Below are 16817 nucleotides of genomic sequence, written 5' to 3' on the forward strand. Positions count from 1 at the left end.
TATTCATACTACTAGAGAACATATGTAACTAGAAGTCTTAAAGTTAATTATGAACTCAAATTTCAACAAGTGCTATTATGGGTGAGCATGAGACGAGTTTATTAATTTCCTTACCCAATCCAAAAATTGTTAGGGTTAGTTTCTTGAACATCTCCCAACCCGATTAAGACCATATAAATATGAAACAAGATCGTTCATCTTACCTATTATTGTCATATATCAACTTTAATATTGTGTATAATTAAATTGTATAATGGAAAATAACTACTTGTATCTTTCAACCACATTTGACGTCCTCACATACCCAACTGATTCATCTAAAACCCGTTTGACTTGCTACCCAACGTAACCGACAATGTAAATGGATGAATTTGATGTTAAATAGTAATCTTTCAATTCATTATGATTTTTGGATTTTTTAATTGAATCCAACTATACACTCACTTCTACTTTTGGATATTAAAAGTTTGGTCAAGAATATAGAATTCTTATTGGCAATTGATATATTTACATTCCCTATTTAGTAATTCTAGTTTTTTTAGCATCTTCTTATCATTTTTTTCTTCTGAAAATTAACTTTTTGGAGAGTATTTGATTATTCCCACATAAGCCATCTACACGCTAACGCTTTCTTTTTTGGGGCAAAATGGTGTTTATATCTTTATTCCTCGTGCCCCCCTAATTTTGCTTCTGGAAAGTAAATTATAGAATGCGTTAAACTTATGGAAATAATTGCTTATTGATTGAAAAAAAGGGTTGAGGGGAGAAAATAAGTGTTAAGTTCATAGAACAATAAAAAATAGAGGTGCAAAAATATGATTTTATATAAAAGAGTATTTGAGCAATAAAAATATAAAAAGAAGGAGATATATTTAGCAATTGTGGAGTTATAAATAGCAATTGCCATTCCTATTTTTCATTTTTGGTCCATAGGATATAGAATCTCTATACACACATATTATGGCTGTTGTTGGGTCATCAATATAGCCTTAGCCTGCTGCCGTTCTAGCCCAAAAACATTCACAACATACAACAATCAGGGGATTATAAAATCCTTTTTTTTTTCTTTTTAAAGTGCACCCAATTTTCTTTTTGTCATTTTTCATTTCAATAATGTTTTCATACATAAATTTGATTATTTCGAAATCTAAATCTCAAAGCAGTGTTAAAAAATTTGGTTCCCGTATTTTAAATTTCGAAATTGTATAAAAAAAATATTCAGAATTTAATTTCTAGAAATATTTATTTTCGTAGTTGATTTCAGAACTTAATTTTTTTCTGCCTTTGGAAAATAAGTTTATCAAAGATTAAAATCAATTAATATTTTTTGTTATAGGAATTAAAATCATACTTTGAGATATTTCAAGGGACAGAAAACAAAACAAAAACAAAAAAACAAGATACTTTCCTTGCGAAAGAACAAAGCATTTGAAGAATCACTAGTGACTCACTCACCATCTTCTGTCTCTGCACTCTACAAAGAAAAGAAACATGATGAACTTTGACGGCTTCCAGAAGGCTCTGGCGGAGTTTCAGGGCCGCTGCTCCACGCTGCTGGGCAGCCTGACCCGTCTCCAGCCCAACCGCGCGAGGCCACCATGGGCTCGGATAGCCCAGCCCTGGGGAGGCAGGCCCATGGCCATGACGGTGGAGGCAATCGAGGAGCGCTTAGAGGGAATTCCCGTTTACGCCCTCAGCAACGCTTCCGAGGAGTTTCTCTTGGTCTCGGGCTCTTCCTCCGGGAAAAACCTTGGCCTCTTCTGCTTCAACAAGGACGACGCCGAGGCTCTCCTCAACCAGGTTACGCTTATCGACCCCCACGCTCGCCAGGGCTCCAAAGTTGTCCCCGTTGCTTTGAACAAGGTGTTTCAGCTCAAGGTGAACGGCGTTGCGTTTAGATTGATACCTGAGTTCTCTCAAGTAAAGAATGCCCTGCAAGTGAGTCGTTTCTTTATTATTACTATTATCAAATGCCAAATTTATAGTTGGATTCGCTCAAACCATGCTCTGCGACTCTGCGTACTGTTATACCGAAATTTAAAACCTTGCACACACCTAAACCCTACAAAAACCCTAAGGGGCGTTTGGTAGGATTTTTTTTGTCATGTCCGGGAATTATGAATCCTGGGAATCATGTTTATTGGGAATGAATAAAATTAGTTTGGTTGACATTACAAATCTTTTAGATAAGTTTCTCAGGCATTGAAGAGTTATCCACATTTTAATTATTTATCACATTATATAATTTAACAAAGAATAACATGATATTTTTACTGTTGTAAAAAGAAAAAAATTAAACTTGAGAAAGTAAGATTATTACCTCCCCATGGAAAAGTTTTCGATTAAGAAAATTCTCGGGAAACATCCTTTTAGGAATGCTATTTTTTTAAAATGCATATCAAACATGGGAAACTAAGTTTCCCAATCTATGATTCCTGGAAAACCAAAAACTTCTCTCCTACCAAATGCTCCCTAAATGCTACCATTAGTTCCTAATATCTAAGTCAAACCTGATTATTGAGATTCTTTTATGATTTTAATGTGTCGTTTGAAATTACCTTGGGGAGAAGATTGAACAGAACATGTGCCATTGTTAATGGTTGGTGTACGATATGATTGTTAGAATCGGAGTAATAAGGATTCAAATATGGACCACTTCTGGAGTGTCTCGGATATATGGCAAAGAAGCCATTGAATGAATAATTTATGCTACTGGCTTTTCAAACATGACAACTTGAATCATTTCACTGTTCTTTTTTGCTTTCCACCTTTAACAGATAAATAGGCCTTATTTTTCACTCTTCAGTGTTTGTATTAATTCGTTTAGCCCAGGCCCCTTGGTACTCTCGGAATTATGATTGGTTCTTATATGTGATGTTGTCTTATGGAGGAAGGTAGAAGTTTCTCTTTGAGCTAGATTATTTTTTAATACTTTGTGTGCAATTTATGGTGACAAAGCTTTCCTGGGGGAAAATTACTGTGTGGATAGAAAGCTTCTTAACAAATTTACTATGATTTTGGATTGGTTCTTACCAATTACCAGAATTAGAGCTTGACTGCTCTGGTGTACTAGTCATTTTTTTATTATGTCGATCTAATTAGCTAATTTGATACAATTTTCTTAAAATTCGTCATGCATTGTTGATGTGAAGTTTGAAAATTTGCTTGTAATCCCTGTATTATCTATTTACCTTGCTATTGGTTGTTGAGCTGTATAGTAATGATAATGTATGCTCGTGCTATACAGGAGAGGGAAAAATCTGGCTTTGCTTCCAGTGGCTTTTCTGGTGTTCCAGTTTTCCAGGTTCTTCTCCCAGCTTTTTAAGTCTGGTCATTCCATTTGTGTCTTAATTCCTATGTTGCAGCTATTTGACAATAGGGGATTCAAGGAATGTTTCACAACATTTTAATACTACATAAATTTTAAGGAAAAGCAGGGTGAGCCCATGTTTGAGGCTCCCACCCAGTGGGGTCTCTGGAAGGTAGATGCATGCAAGCTTATCCCCACAAGTGGATGGGGAGTCTGTTTTTATGCTGATTATCTGTTTATAGAGAGAAGCAGAAACCTTGCAAAATTGGATGAACAATCAAGAACATGCATACAAACATATATGTATAAATAAATATATACTATTTTAGAACAAAAAAAAAGAAAAAATGAAGTGATCTTATGTCTTAGAAGTACATGATTATAATAATGAAAATCCTTGAATTTCATAGCTGTGTAGGTAACATAGTCTCCACTTGTGAAGCATCATTAAACAAGTGGCACGGAGTGGTTGAGTGTGAAGTTCTCTTAGCAACGTGCATGCTTTTTGTGTATATAGATTGTAAATGTTTGATATTATCATTTTATTCAAGAGAAAAAGGGAAAGAATCAGCTCAATAAAAAGAATGAGAGTGAGAGATACACTCCATAGTCTTTTATTCTGATGCGGCTATCGATTTAATATTAGTTCAGAAATGGGAATTCTGGTTTGTGAATATGATATTGATAATACTCCCCAGTGTTGTCCATGGCAGATGGTCATCGCGGCCTATGGCGCTGCCATAATGGGCCTCCCTTCACAAATTGCCTATGGTAGTTGCCTGGTTGGCAACAAATCCTCTCCACCATGGCGGCTATGACCATTTAACAACACGGTTACTCCCTCTGTCCCATTTTGTGTGATGTTTAAGGTTTTGGCACAAGAACTAAAAAATGCCATTAATATTTTAATTTCATAAAAAATAGTGTTATTTCCTAATATATCGATTAACTTTTATATGAATTGCATTCTCTCTCCTTCATACATCTCTTTTATTTTCTCACTTCATAATAAATGGTTAAGGATATAATAGGAAACAAATATTTAAGGATTCATTGATATATAAAAATGGCAATCAAAATGGGACTATTTTTTATTTTGCTAAAACGTCAAAGAAAATGGAACGGAGGGAGTACTTTGGTAGCAACAGGCCCACAATTAGGATAATATATTGCTAGTTAAAGTATTTAGAGAGTTGTTGTTAGTTGGGACTCTGATGCTGTAAGAGGTAGGATATAAATAGTGGGAGAGAATGTAAGATGAAGGAGTTAGTTGGTTAGTTAGTCTTGGGTGGGAGAGACCAAGCTTTCGATTCTTTGGAGACTACTTTAATAAGCCATTGGGTTCCATTGATCCAGAGTAGGAGGCTGCAGGATGCTGCTCAATAAATTTGCCTTTCTTTCATTCTGTTAATTTCTACATTCAGAACCAGTATCTATAATACTCATATGATAGGAACCCAAACCCCAAGCCCCTCAAGGTCCCAAAACCTCTACAGGTTTACAGCCTAAACCACTATTCTATCCATGAATTCCTAACTATAGACCATCTAAAATTCCTGTACTTTACTGCTACCCATAAATTGCTGCTAGCACATGCCTGGAGTCCTGTATCTTTCAAACCTCAGATTAGCCACCCATTCACAAATTCATAAACCATGATTCCTTTCTTCAAAGTTCAAACCTGTGACGGAAGCATTGGCGAAGGCAGAGTGGGCCGACGATGGAGATGACAGTGAGGGGGAGCAAACGGAATTTTTCTGAGAGGGGTCTTGGAGGATCGATTTTGCTTCTGAAAGTAGGTCTTCTATTTCATTTTTGAACTGGGTCAGCAAACCTGACCCAAATAGCCCAACATATTTGTTTTTTTTTTTAAAACGCATTCAAACTGGACCGCAAAAAGCTGCACCCACCTTCAGGAACAGAACGGTTAACATTCCACCGTTCTCGCAAGTAAACCTGCGCTTGATTACCGTTCTGCAGTGTCTCTGATCTTTCCTCCGACTTTGCTTGATGGAGGCTGCAAAACTCGTAACTCGTAGGAGTCAATGAGTAAACTCGCGTTTTTTACAACATTGGACACTGGCACCTATACAATACAACATGAAATGAGTATCAAACTTTAAAAATTGTGGGCATATAACACAAATTAAGTATCAAGTATAAAATTAAAACGAAAAACACAAATCTTGAATCAAAAGAGAGAATTGGTGCTTTAAAGTTAGCACGAGTCATTGTAGACATAATAAAAGGCTATCATGTTTCTAGTTTTTGTGGCATTCCCATATGTATTGGTAAACAAATTAAATATAAAGTAAAAAAAAAAGAAGCTATTTGACACGAATATGTGACTATGTGTCCAACACACAGGTACTACTTATATTTTGAAGTACCTGTGCTTCCTTGTTTGCCGTTTTTTAAATGGATTTATGTTTGTGTTATGAAGAAAAATGATTGAGTTGATACTGTATTAGAGACACTATGAACTGGACCTGTTCTACTGTTCTACAAGTATATTTGGAGCACTAATTCTTATAATCTTGTTATCATAATTTGTGATTGGACTCATTTCTATTGATGCTATGATACCTTAATTTTTTTCATGCGTGAATCCCTTAACTAGTATTTTGAGTTGTTATATTGGTGAGTTTCAGTCCAGAAGTCTGATATTGAAGAGCCAAAATAAGAGATTTCGTCCACTTTTCTTCAGAAAGGTATTGTTGATTTGCTTGCATTGAGTTACCTGAGATTAGATAGTCAGAAATGAAGCTGAATTTTTTTTTATTTTCAATATGAATTTTTCACAGGAGGACTTGGAAAATACACTTAAATCGGCAGCCCGTGAGCAGAACAAATTAAATCCCACTATGAGAAAAGGAGATATCCAGGTACAGACCACAATGATTCCCTTCTATGTATGACCTGTTGTTTCAGAGGACTCACCATGATTTATTTTTCAGGTTGCCACTCTAGAGGATGTAATAAAAGAAATGAAGGTGAGTGTCAAAGTTACAGTAGAAGATGGAATTCACTTAACCCTTTGTGTTTGTTACTCCCCTTTTTTGAGGGAAGGGATTTTTTGCAATTATCTATTTTCCTAATCTATTTTGTAAATTGAGACTAAATAAAATAATTTTGCAGGAAAATTCTACATCGAACTGGGATGATGTTATTTTTATACCTCCTGGATTTGATGTTTCAGACGACTCCAATGAGCAGTAGGGCAGGATGATGATTAAATTCATGACACCTTTTATGCTTGTGGTATTAGCTTTTAATCCATAGCACATGGCAAACAATTATTTAGGTTTTGTGCATACGACAAACTTCTGACTGCAGACTCTTCTATCCTGTCTTCAATATGAAACGTTATTGGAAAGTTTGGGTTTTGCATTTTCTAATTTGGTTTTCATTATCAAGTAGGTTTTATCAGACTTCATAATCTTTATTACTAATGTACGCTAACTGAAGTCTGAAATATCGTGTACCACTTGGAGGTGCATCACTTGATCGTGAGATTGCTATTGATTGATTTGGGGCGGTGGTAAGATCACAAATGGTAGTTATCTCTGACCTTGTTTACCTCACGAAATTGTTCATCACTAACATGTAGTATAAATGTGGTCTCATTCATTTTTCTGTTCAATTTTGGCTATTTCGTTAACCTTTCGAGTGGTCTCATTATAACTTCGAACTTATCTAGAGTAACTTATCCACAAAGCACCTTTAGCACACGATAATTTTTTAACCAACATATTATCAACTATCAAGGAAGTTCCTCTATCTAGTACAGTTGTCTTGGCTGCAGGAAAAAGATAGCACATCCTACAATTTCAGCAAACTATAATCTTCCTTGATAGCATGGACAACTTTAAATTGACAATTGCCTTAAAAAATGGGGTAGTGCCGTAGTGAGGGGTACAAGTAAAAGAAAAACAGGCTGATATCCAAACCAAAAGTTATAGATTGGTTGGTCCTCCATTTATGGATGATAATAATATTTTTTTTCTTTCTTTTTTGGTTTCCTGATGAATGATGATTGCTGTTGCTCACAGAAAAATCAATTTCAAGACACGTTGATTCATAAAGAGATGGCACAAATTTGTTCCCTTTCTCGTTTAGTCGTTGTTTTACTGGAGTTTGGGAGGAAAGAAATGGAGAAGAGAAATAGACAACAGATATCAAATTCTCACTTATTGTTTAAGAAGGGGCGTAGGAATAAGGAGTTTTTTTTTTTTTTTTGTAGGATCTAAATAAACTTCACCCCCTCCCCCCAAATTGGCATGAAGGAAGGATCTCACTTTCCTGTCGTATTTTCTTAAAAAACTAAATATTTGTTATAACAAAAGATTAAAAAAATATCAATATATAATTTTATGTTAAGAAAAAATAATAGTTAAAAACTTTAATTTTCAGATTAAATTTAGTTTTTAATTAAAATTATTTTTATATAATTATTTATTTTTCTCTTTCACTCTTCCAAACAAGTGAAGAGAAATTTCTTTACTTCTTTCTTTCCTATTTTTTATTCATTCAAAAAACATTTTTATTCTATTTCTCTTTTATTTTTATTCTTTTCTATTTCTTTCTTTCTTGTGTATTTCATTTCTAATTGAAACAAAGTATTAGGGTGATAGTTACCTCCATTTATTCACTAATCATCTAATATATTCGTGTACAAATTTATCCTCCCAATTATAAGAATAAAACATGATGGTTTGGATGAGTTATACCAACATATTGGATGGATAAACCATCTATCGTATTTTATAAACCAATAATTTAAACAATTGGATCAATGATGGTCATAATAAGAGCATATGCTCATAGTAGGTTCTAAAATAGTACTCACAAGGAGAGAAGTTTTAGCGAGAGAAGTTTTGTTGACAAACAAAAAAAATAATAATATAATTTTAAATGGATATATTAGATATCCATCTGTGAAAAATTATTGGCAAATAAATTAGATGTTTTCTTTTTAAATGATTAATTTATTTTTATTGAATTTATTTTCCACACGCTATTCATGTAATTAATATTTTAACATTGTTAATTAATAAGAAATAATCTCAAATATGATTATTTAAATAACTAGTATAAAGCTCAACAAAACTATCAAACACAACGATTTAAAATTAAATGACACTTTATACTATCAATATATTTTAAATAATTATTTTAATCTATTAATTTTAATCCAACTCAAAATTATCCAAATTATTCATTTTATCCGTAATCTCGTTATCTGATAAGGGGGGAAAATCATTGAAATCACGCGTTTGATATGAGAAGAGTTGGTGAGTCCCCATCCCAAAGGAATATCTCAATCCTCAAACCCCAAAAATAAGAATCCTTACATTTACAAAGCATTTTTTCATATATAGGGCCACCTCAACCATGCACGATGTGACGCTGCGTTTGCTTAATTGATGGATTTTCATTTGGTTTTCGGTGCACTCTCCTGTGTTGTGTAGAGGTAGGTCTCTTTCTATTCAATTGCCCATCGATTGAGACTTGGAGACCAAACAAAAATTTGTTCTTCAATTACCAATATAATAATAACATGCATGCATGTACCCAGAAATAATAATAACAATTAGCATGCATGCATGCATGCATGGTTTTTTATTTGAGCATTCAACTTCTCATTTCGTACTTTTCAATATTACTGTATGCGCTGTACATACCTGCATTTTTTTAAAATGTTTTTACGTCTGTCGAAATTATTTGTCTTTTAGTTTGTGATTGATTTTGATTAACAATAAAATATATTAATTTCAACACCTATTCTGTGTACACTTATGTTAATTCATTTTAAAGATTTTTTCCCCTACAATTTCTTAAGTTAAAAAAAATGTCAATTATTTCTTCAAGCGTGCACTTATAGTGTGTTTGTACATCTCTTAGAAGTTAGAATCGATTTTAAACTCCATAATCATGATGAAAAATTAAAAAGTTGAAGTACTTGTTTGTTGCCTTTGACTTCAACTTAATTTTAGTAGAATTGAAACTTAATCTAAACACATTGAGCTAGAATCTTTATATTCAGATTAATTCATTTTACAATGAAAAAAAGCTCGTAATTAATAGAAGTTTTTTTTGTTTCCTTGTAGAAGACCACGGGTCAACAAGAGAAAATTTTACTCGAAATAGAGTATTTAACATAGTCATGTGCTCTAAAATTAAATTAGAAAAAAGTTTGTACCTATATGCATAGTTATAATTTTTCCCTAATAATAGTATTAAAAAACACATACACGTTAAACTTTGTTTATGGTAAATAAGACGGTTTGCAAAGGTCTTAGATTCTACTGACTTCTACTTGAGAAAAGAAGAGTTTGTGTTGAAATAAAAGATCCAATAAACATTTCTCTTGATGAGTTGTTGTTGTTGTTGTTTTTTAAGGTAGTTGTTTTAATTCTTTTAAATTAAAAAAAAATGAGTTTTATTAATCACCAAATCAAGAGACAAAAGAAAAGAAACAAAGTTTGAGCGTCCTGCAACCAAATATATATCTAAACAAGTATCACACAGCCTCGCATAGCAAATTCCGCTGCATTGAAACCAAAACTAAACTTATCAAACCAAGATTTGCTAGATTCACGAAAACAGAAGCTGAATTCTAGACCTGTTTTCTTTTTCATCTTTTCTCTTATTATTTTAAAATTTATTCTCCATAACTTAATTTTAGATTAAAAATTAAAATACTTTTTACTTGTATTATGTTCTCTTGTTTTCATGAATGGTCTCATCTCATCTCAAATTTTAGCTTTTTCGTTGGGTATAACTGATTTCGGCTATAGGACCTTCAAGTTATATCTTTTTTAGTCTATGTTTGGTTTAATTTATTATGAATAAAGAAAATCATTTATTTTTATAAATTTCTTGAGAGAGATGTTAAGAAATGATTATTTTATTAAATTCAATTACTAAGTATGCATTTACTATCTAAAAATTGTTCCACTTTACTAACTAAACAAAATATTTTTTTAATTAACTTTTAAAAATATCATGTCTAAATGCAAATTATACTTTTTAAAATAATTCTTCTAAAACAAATTCGATATACAACAAATTACCATTATTACTTGTTTACTTCTGTTGACGCTCGTTAGTTTATATTATTTGTAAAACGAATCAAAGTTGGAAAACGAATCACATTTAATCTATATTTTATATTATAAATTTAAGTCTTCTTCATTGCTGAAAATGGAACAACTTATATATCTATTCCCTTTCTCGTGTACTCATGCACCTTTCTCATTTTGCTACACACATCTTATAAGCTTTTGTTTTAAATCAAATCAATATTTGTCTCCTTAAATTATTATCTATTTAAAAGAGACCCTTTTAGTTTTCATAATTATTTTTATCCAATACTTAATTTTTTACAAGAATAATCAAATTTATTCAATCAACATTAAGCATAATATAATGCTTATAAATTATCATTTAAGTACTATTTTATTAATTGATTAATTTTTAATATTTTAACTATTAATTTTTTAATGTGCATATTTTATATCTTAATATGTATTTTTTAACTATCGTTAAAATAAATTTTCTTTAATTTTTCTAAATCTGTAGTTTTCTTTTCGTTTTTCATGTATCATGCAATACGAGAAATATTTGTTAGTTTTCTCCAAAATTTATTTATTTCTGACCAAGTAATTGGAGTTATTGGACGGTGCAAACAATGAAACAAATATGATATATATCCCAGTCTTGTATGCAAATACTTGATTAGTTTAATATGAATGCGGGTTAATTTGACGAGCCAACTTAATTAAGGGGAGAAAAACAGGACATAGCTAGATACAGAGACTCGGTCATTAATTAGATATACTAATGGATAACTCATGAATATGTGTAAAAAAAAGTTATAAATTAAGTAATTCGTGTATCTTCAATTTTTGTATGTATACTTGTTTAGTACCATTTTTCTAAATTAACTGATGCTTCATTTGGTATAAAACAATGAATATAGAACCTGCTTCTAGAGATTTCAAATTCCATTTCCACCCATTTCTGGTTTTTAAACATTCAACTCACCGTGTCTGCCAGCGCAACCTGCAGTCATATGGGAAACTACCATTCAAACCATTTTTCATTATGGTGAGACTGTTAGCTCAAATTTTCAAATACAGCAACAGTAGTTGCTTTTGGTTTGGTTTGTAGATCACGGATAAAAGTTGAAACTATGGCTCAATTTGTTTATCTGGAATCAATGTCCCCCCTTCTTCAAAGAGAATATTATGGTTAGTAGTTACTAATTAAATATTATTATGATATGTCCATGATATTTAATTCCACAATTATTGTCACTAATTAATGGCGTATACCAACTTTAATCTTCCCCAAAAGCATATGCTATAAAAGATTGTTAGAAGGAACCTCATCATTGAGCTATGGGGATGAAATCACACTTTTTTTATGATCTTTCCTTTGCTTTTCATGAAGGCTGCCATTTGATGAGGAATAAGTAGTTTTAATTAATTAATGGACCTATATATCATATATGTGACAATATCTCAACCATCAATAGCATCGTGACCAACCAATTTAGTTGAATTCAGCAATTTCACTGTCTATAAATTCTATACTCACATTCATCTCGTTGTTTTACTCTTTCGTTTCTTTTAAACTTTCCAAGTCACTTGCAGCACCTACGATTCCATGTATTGGCTTTCCCAAATCTACTTTATATGTAGACTCATCTTCAACCCCACAAAGGTTTTATTTAAAAGGACGCAAAACATAAATTGCCGAAAGCATCAATCATATGCATTATGCAGTCGATTTGTATAATTGTACTGATATGTTTATTATTTTGTTAGCAAAAGAAAACATGTTTTCTGTTTTGATTAGATAGAATTTAGAAAGAAGTGAAGGACACTAATTAAATTCCCCCAACCATATATATTCACATTAAAATCTGTTCATTCTGAGGTGCTATATACATTCTCACATTCATTAAAATAGTAGTGGAGTACTTTTTAAATAAGGCATCATCATTTTAGTTACTTTTTGCAAGGAAAGGGTGGAGATTCTGATAGCTGGTTGCCATAAGTTGATTCCCACTGACCATATATCTCCTTATAAGTTACAACCAATAAATTTGCGCTTTTATTCCAATAACTAGTTAGTGGTGGTTAATTAACATTAGAGGGACGCAAGGCTACACTTCAATGATGATTCGCACTAATGAATAGTTTTTAAGTATCCAAGTACTCCAACTCTTGATCCTTTTTTTTATCAGTCTCCAACTCTTGATCTAGTTTCTGCATTTCCTGAATAATAATAATAATAATAATAATAATAATAATAATAACTATAATTTGTAACACTTATCGGTACTTTAGTGATGAAGTGATCATTCATTGCCATACTCTTCGTTACTGTGCCATTATGGATACCCTTACCCTCATTTCAAGGTTGATTCTGTAGAACTTCCTTATTAAATGCTTGGACCATTTATCAGGAAAAAAAAATCTGTGGTTATTGTAACATTGAAGGGTGGGTGCAGGTAGGAAGTTTGTTCACTCACTAATAATTTTTCTAATTAATAATCTGTCATACAAGTAGATTTTAATATAATTGTATAGGCACCGTACTCGTGAGAAATAAATGCATATTGGTTTGAATTATTATTTTTTATTTGTTTTGTCATTCACATCCAAAGTTGTTGTCTGCATTGGAAAAGACAAATTAAAACTCAAGCAATGCAACAACCCGAGACAAAGCAAGCAGAAAGAGTTATCAGCATCGCCGAAGTGGATAACCATGCCATATCATTGGCAATCTCGTGACTATTTTTTTTTTTTGGAATTTTAACTCCAAAGAATATCTATATCTATATGTCACAAACTTGAAGATTATTTAACAGTGAAAATTTAGGTGTTGGTTTAGGCAATAGCATAGGGGCAATAACTCAGTACAACCCCGCCACATGGCATTATCTAAGTGGATGCATAATTCATGATTGATGGTACTAAGAAGTGGTAAAATACCATGTCTTTATCCTCCTTCCACAACACACCCAGTTGGCATCCATCAATCACTTAATTTTCTCTCTATTTTTGAAAAAAAAGGGAAATTTTGTTCCAAATCATACAAAAAGGGGGTCTACCACTATATTTCAGGGATTAAATCTTTTTTTTCTTAGCTTTTTTTTCATTTGTGATTAATATCATGGACACAATCATTGCTCATACTGAATAATACTAGCATCCTGTGCACAAACCCAAAAACCATTCTCAAAATCTATTAAGTATAACCAATGGCCAAACAAAAACGTTCCAGCTTTCAAAACTTGCTAAGCTGGCACCAGCTTTTGGTCCCACCAGCCCCAGTTATTGCTCCTTCACGCGTCCCACCATAGTCCCATACTCAAATCCCCACCTCCATTTCTCTCTTTTTCACACACTTATATATATATATATATACCCCTCTTTTGAACACACTCCCTCACATCACAAGAAGCACAATTTCTCTCTTTCTTTTTGTGTCCAAAATGGCTCCTAGTTCTACTCACAATACTGGGTTCTATGTGCTTATGCTAGTTGGGATAGTGATTAGCACTATGGTTGCTACCTGTGCTGGTAGCTTCTACCAAGACTTTGATCTAACATGGGGTGGTGACCGTGCTAAGATATTCAATGGTGGCCAGCTTCTATCTCTTTCCCTTGACAAAGTCTCTGGCTCTGGCTTCAAATCAAAGAAAGAATACCTATTTGGGAGGATTGATATGCAGCTCAAGCTCGTTGCTGGCAACTCTGCTGGCACTGTCACTGCTTACTACGTATGTTCATTAATATTTGCAATACATTATTTAATTTCATTACTACAATATTCTATACTACAAAGTACAAACAAAAAATTTAAATATGGTTTCTTTTGATACTTTTAGTGTTATTTTTTAATCAAAATTACAGTTTTACCTGGATAATTTGGATAATATAGGTTTATAATTAATGTCAACACACCGATTAGATTATTGAAGTAAAACTCTAATTCTGATCACAGAATAATACTTTTAGTGTATTTAAATTTTGTTCATATTTCAATATATTTTCTATTTTTTTCCAAATTAAAAAATTGTGTTGTGCTATTATCATGTTTCCTATCTTTTTATTTTTTTGGTATACTCATTTACCCTTGCTTTTACTATAAGAAAAATATACTAATTCAAATTATTAGTTTCTTTCCTTCTTCATGTGAGCTAATACAGTGATACTGTAGACTTTTGTATGTGTGTATGTTTTTTCTTCTTCTTTTAGGTTGCTTTAGCATTGATTCTTCATGAAAGAACATGATTTATCCTGTCTTCAAATACGACTACTGTTGACCGCTTCTTCACTTGAGATCAACCTTTGTCAAACTCAACTTTACATTCACGAGAATGCTATTGTAGCAAACCCACAAAAACAAGTTAGACTACAGAATTTTACTTTGTCAACAACTAATGCTTTATTTATTCTTTCCATGCTGCTTTCTGTTTCAAACATTGACGTATACATTAATCAACTTGGTCTTTTTTAAATAGTTAATTTAACAAGCGCTCGCGACAGGGGAAGGTGGCTAACTTTGACCAAGTCCAAAACATTACTAACTTTTAATATTGAAAACTTCGGTTCATAGCATAATCTAATGACAAATTAAAAAAAAAAGAAAAAGGATCGCGTAATATTAATGAACTACTTTTATCATAATGTGCTTTCTGGTTTTTAATTGATAAAAAAAATAAAAAATGTAAGGCTTTTTTTAGTTGCTAAACTCATACTATTCCTATGCATGCACACAATTTAAATTCCTGTTAATAAACAACAAACATCACAATTTCCCAAAATGAGGTCCTTTTCTTTGTCGAGTTGTCTGTGCTGCTACCACACACAAAGGCCATATCAATAACTATAGTAATTCCATTTTCTGCGGTGCAGTTGTCATCCCAAGGGCCAACACATGATGAGATTGATTTCGAGTTTTTGGGAAACCTAAGTGGGGACCCTTATATTCTCCACACAAACATCTTCACGCAAGGCAAAGGTAACAGGGAGCAACAGTTCTATCTCTGGTTCGACCCCACCAGAAACTTCCACACTTATTCTATCATTTGGAAGCCCCAGCACATCATGTAAGTGATAATAAACAAATATTTAAAATACAATTTTTTTTTATTAGTAAATAATCTATCAACTAATATTGCAAAAGATTTTTTTCACTTTCTTCCAATCAATGATTTTATGTATAATAAATTTATTAACTTTTACATCAATTATCTTTGAACTAGAAGTCATACCATTTGAAAGTGTAAATTTTTTACACTGAAATTGCATAGAAATATAGCTTCGTTTATCTCTATGCTAAGTATCCACCAAAATCCATTAACCAAATTATGAATTGGGTTAACTGCAGATTCTTGGTTGATAACACACCAATAAGGGTATTCAAGAATGCTGAATCTCTTGGTGTTCCTTTTCCAAAGAACCAGCCCATGAGAATCTATTCTAGCCTCTGGAATGCTGATGACTGGGCCACCAGAGGAGGATTGGTGAAAACTGATTGGTCCAAAGCACCCTTTACAGCATACTACCGCAATTTCAAAGCCACTGAGTTCTCACTCAAGTCTTCCATTTCAAATTCTGGTGCTGAATATGAGGCAAATGAGCTTGATTCTTATAGCAGAAGAAGACTGAGATGGGTTCAGAAGTACTTCATGATCTATAACTACTGCAGTGATCTCAAGCGATTCCCACAAGGTCTTCCTGCTGAATGTAGACGCTGAAGGTTCCAAGAGATGAAGAGAATGGCCACTTTCTGATTGGATTTGAATCGTCTATGTAAAATATGCTATGTTTATTATGTCTTAGATTCTTTATTGACTTCTGTCTTTTTTTTCTTCCTTTTTTTTTAGTTTCTATTTTATAGTTGCTAATGTATATGTATATTAAGGGGTCTTAACAATAAATCATATTCTTTGTACCACTTTTCTTGTCAATATGGGCAGTTAGTCTCATCCTAGCTCGTCCACCCGGTGAAATTGATCATGTTGGAATCAATTTCTATCTGTTCATATAATAAAAAGGTGTAGTCAAGTTTAATAGTACTGTAGTTGTGGTACTGGCGTTGCACTTTGCTCGTATTAAATGTTAATAATTAATCAACTGTCAGAAATACCATATTGACATATAAAATCGTAGACCCTAAGCATTCAAAATTATATATATATATATATATATATATAACCAAGCATGTAGACATTTATCAATTAAATAAAGGTATTAATAAGATGGACCCAAAGACAATTTTCCCCTCAAATGCTATTTTGAACCATCCTCTACTATAAGCTATCCCACTTCCCACCATTGATGATCCTCTATGGTATCTCTCATTCCATTTTTTCTCCAAAAATTTCTAGAAAATGTAGATATACATTTACGTTTAACGATTATGATAAAATTAAATGAATAAAGTAATAAATTGTTAATCTATTTCTTGTACTGATTATTAT

At 32.5% G+C, this 16817-nt stretch overlaps 2 protein-coding genes across 3 annotated transcripts; both read left to right on the forward strand.

Moving 5' to 3' along the window:
* The first annotated feature begins 1361 nt into the window (after positions 1-1361).
* On the forward strand, positions 1362-6686 carry LOC100811136 (protein TIC 22-like, chloroplastic). Its single transcript, XM_006580074.4, has 6 exons — positions 1362-1938; positions 3248-3304; positions 5962-6021; positions 6115-6195; positions 6268-6303; positions 6449-6686. Exons 1-6 carry the CDS (start codon positions 1492-1494, stop codon positions 6527-6529), a joined length of 762 nt encoding a protein of 253 aa, XP_006580137.1. The 5' UTR covers positions 1362-1491; the 3' UTR covers positions 6530-6686.
* A 6533-nt stretch (positions 6687-13219) lies between these two features.
* On the forward strand, positions 13220-16412 carry LOC100811671 (xyloglucan endotransglucosylase/hydrolase 2). 2 transcript variants are annotated; one of them, XM_003524870.4, is made up of 3 exons: positions 13220-14108; positions 15247-15440; positions 15722-16412. In XM_003524870.4, exons 1-3 carry the CDS (start codon positions 13821-13823, stop codon positions 16089-16091), a joined length of 852 nt encoding a protein of 283 aa, XP_003524918.1. In that variant the 5' UTR covers positions 13220-13820; the 3' UTR covers positions 16092-16412. The 2 variants fall into 2 exon arrangements, with proteins under 2 accessions (XP_003524918.1, XP_006580138.1); XM_006580075.4 differs by having other exon boundaries at positions 13777-14737.
* The last annotated feature ends 405 nt before the right edge of the window (positions 16413-16817 follow it).

This window comes from Glycine max, chromosome 5 (genome assembly GCF_000004515.6).
Source record: "Glycine max cultivar Williams 82 chromosome 5, Glycine_max_v4.0, whole genome shotgun sequence".
Lineage (NCBI taxonomy): Eukaryota > Viridiplantae > Streptophyta > Magnoliopsida > Fabales > Fabaceae > Glycine > Glycine max.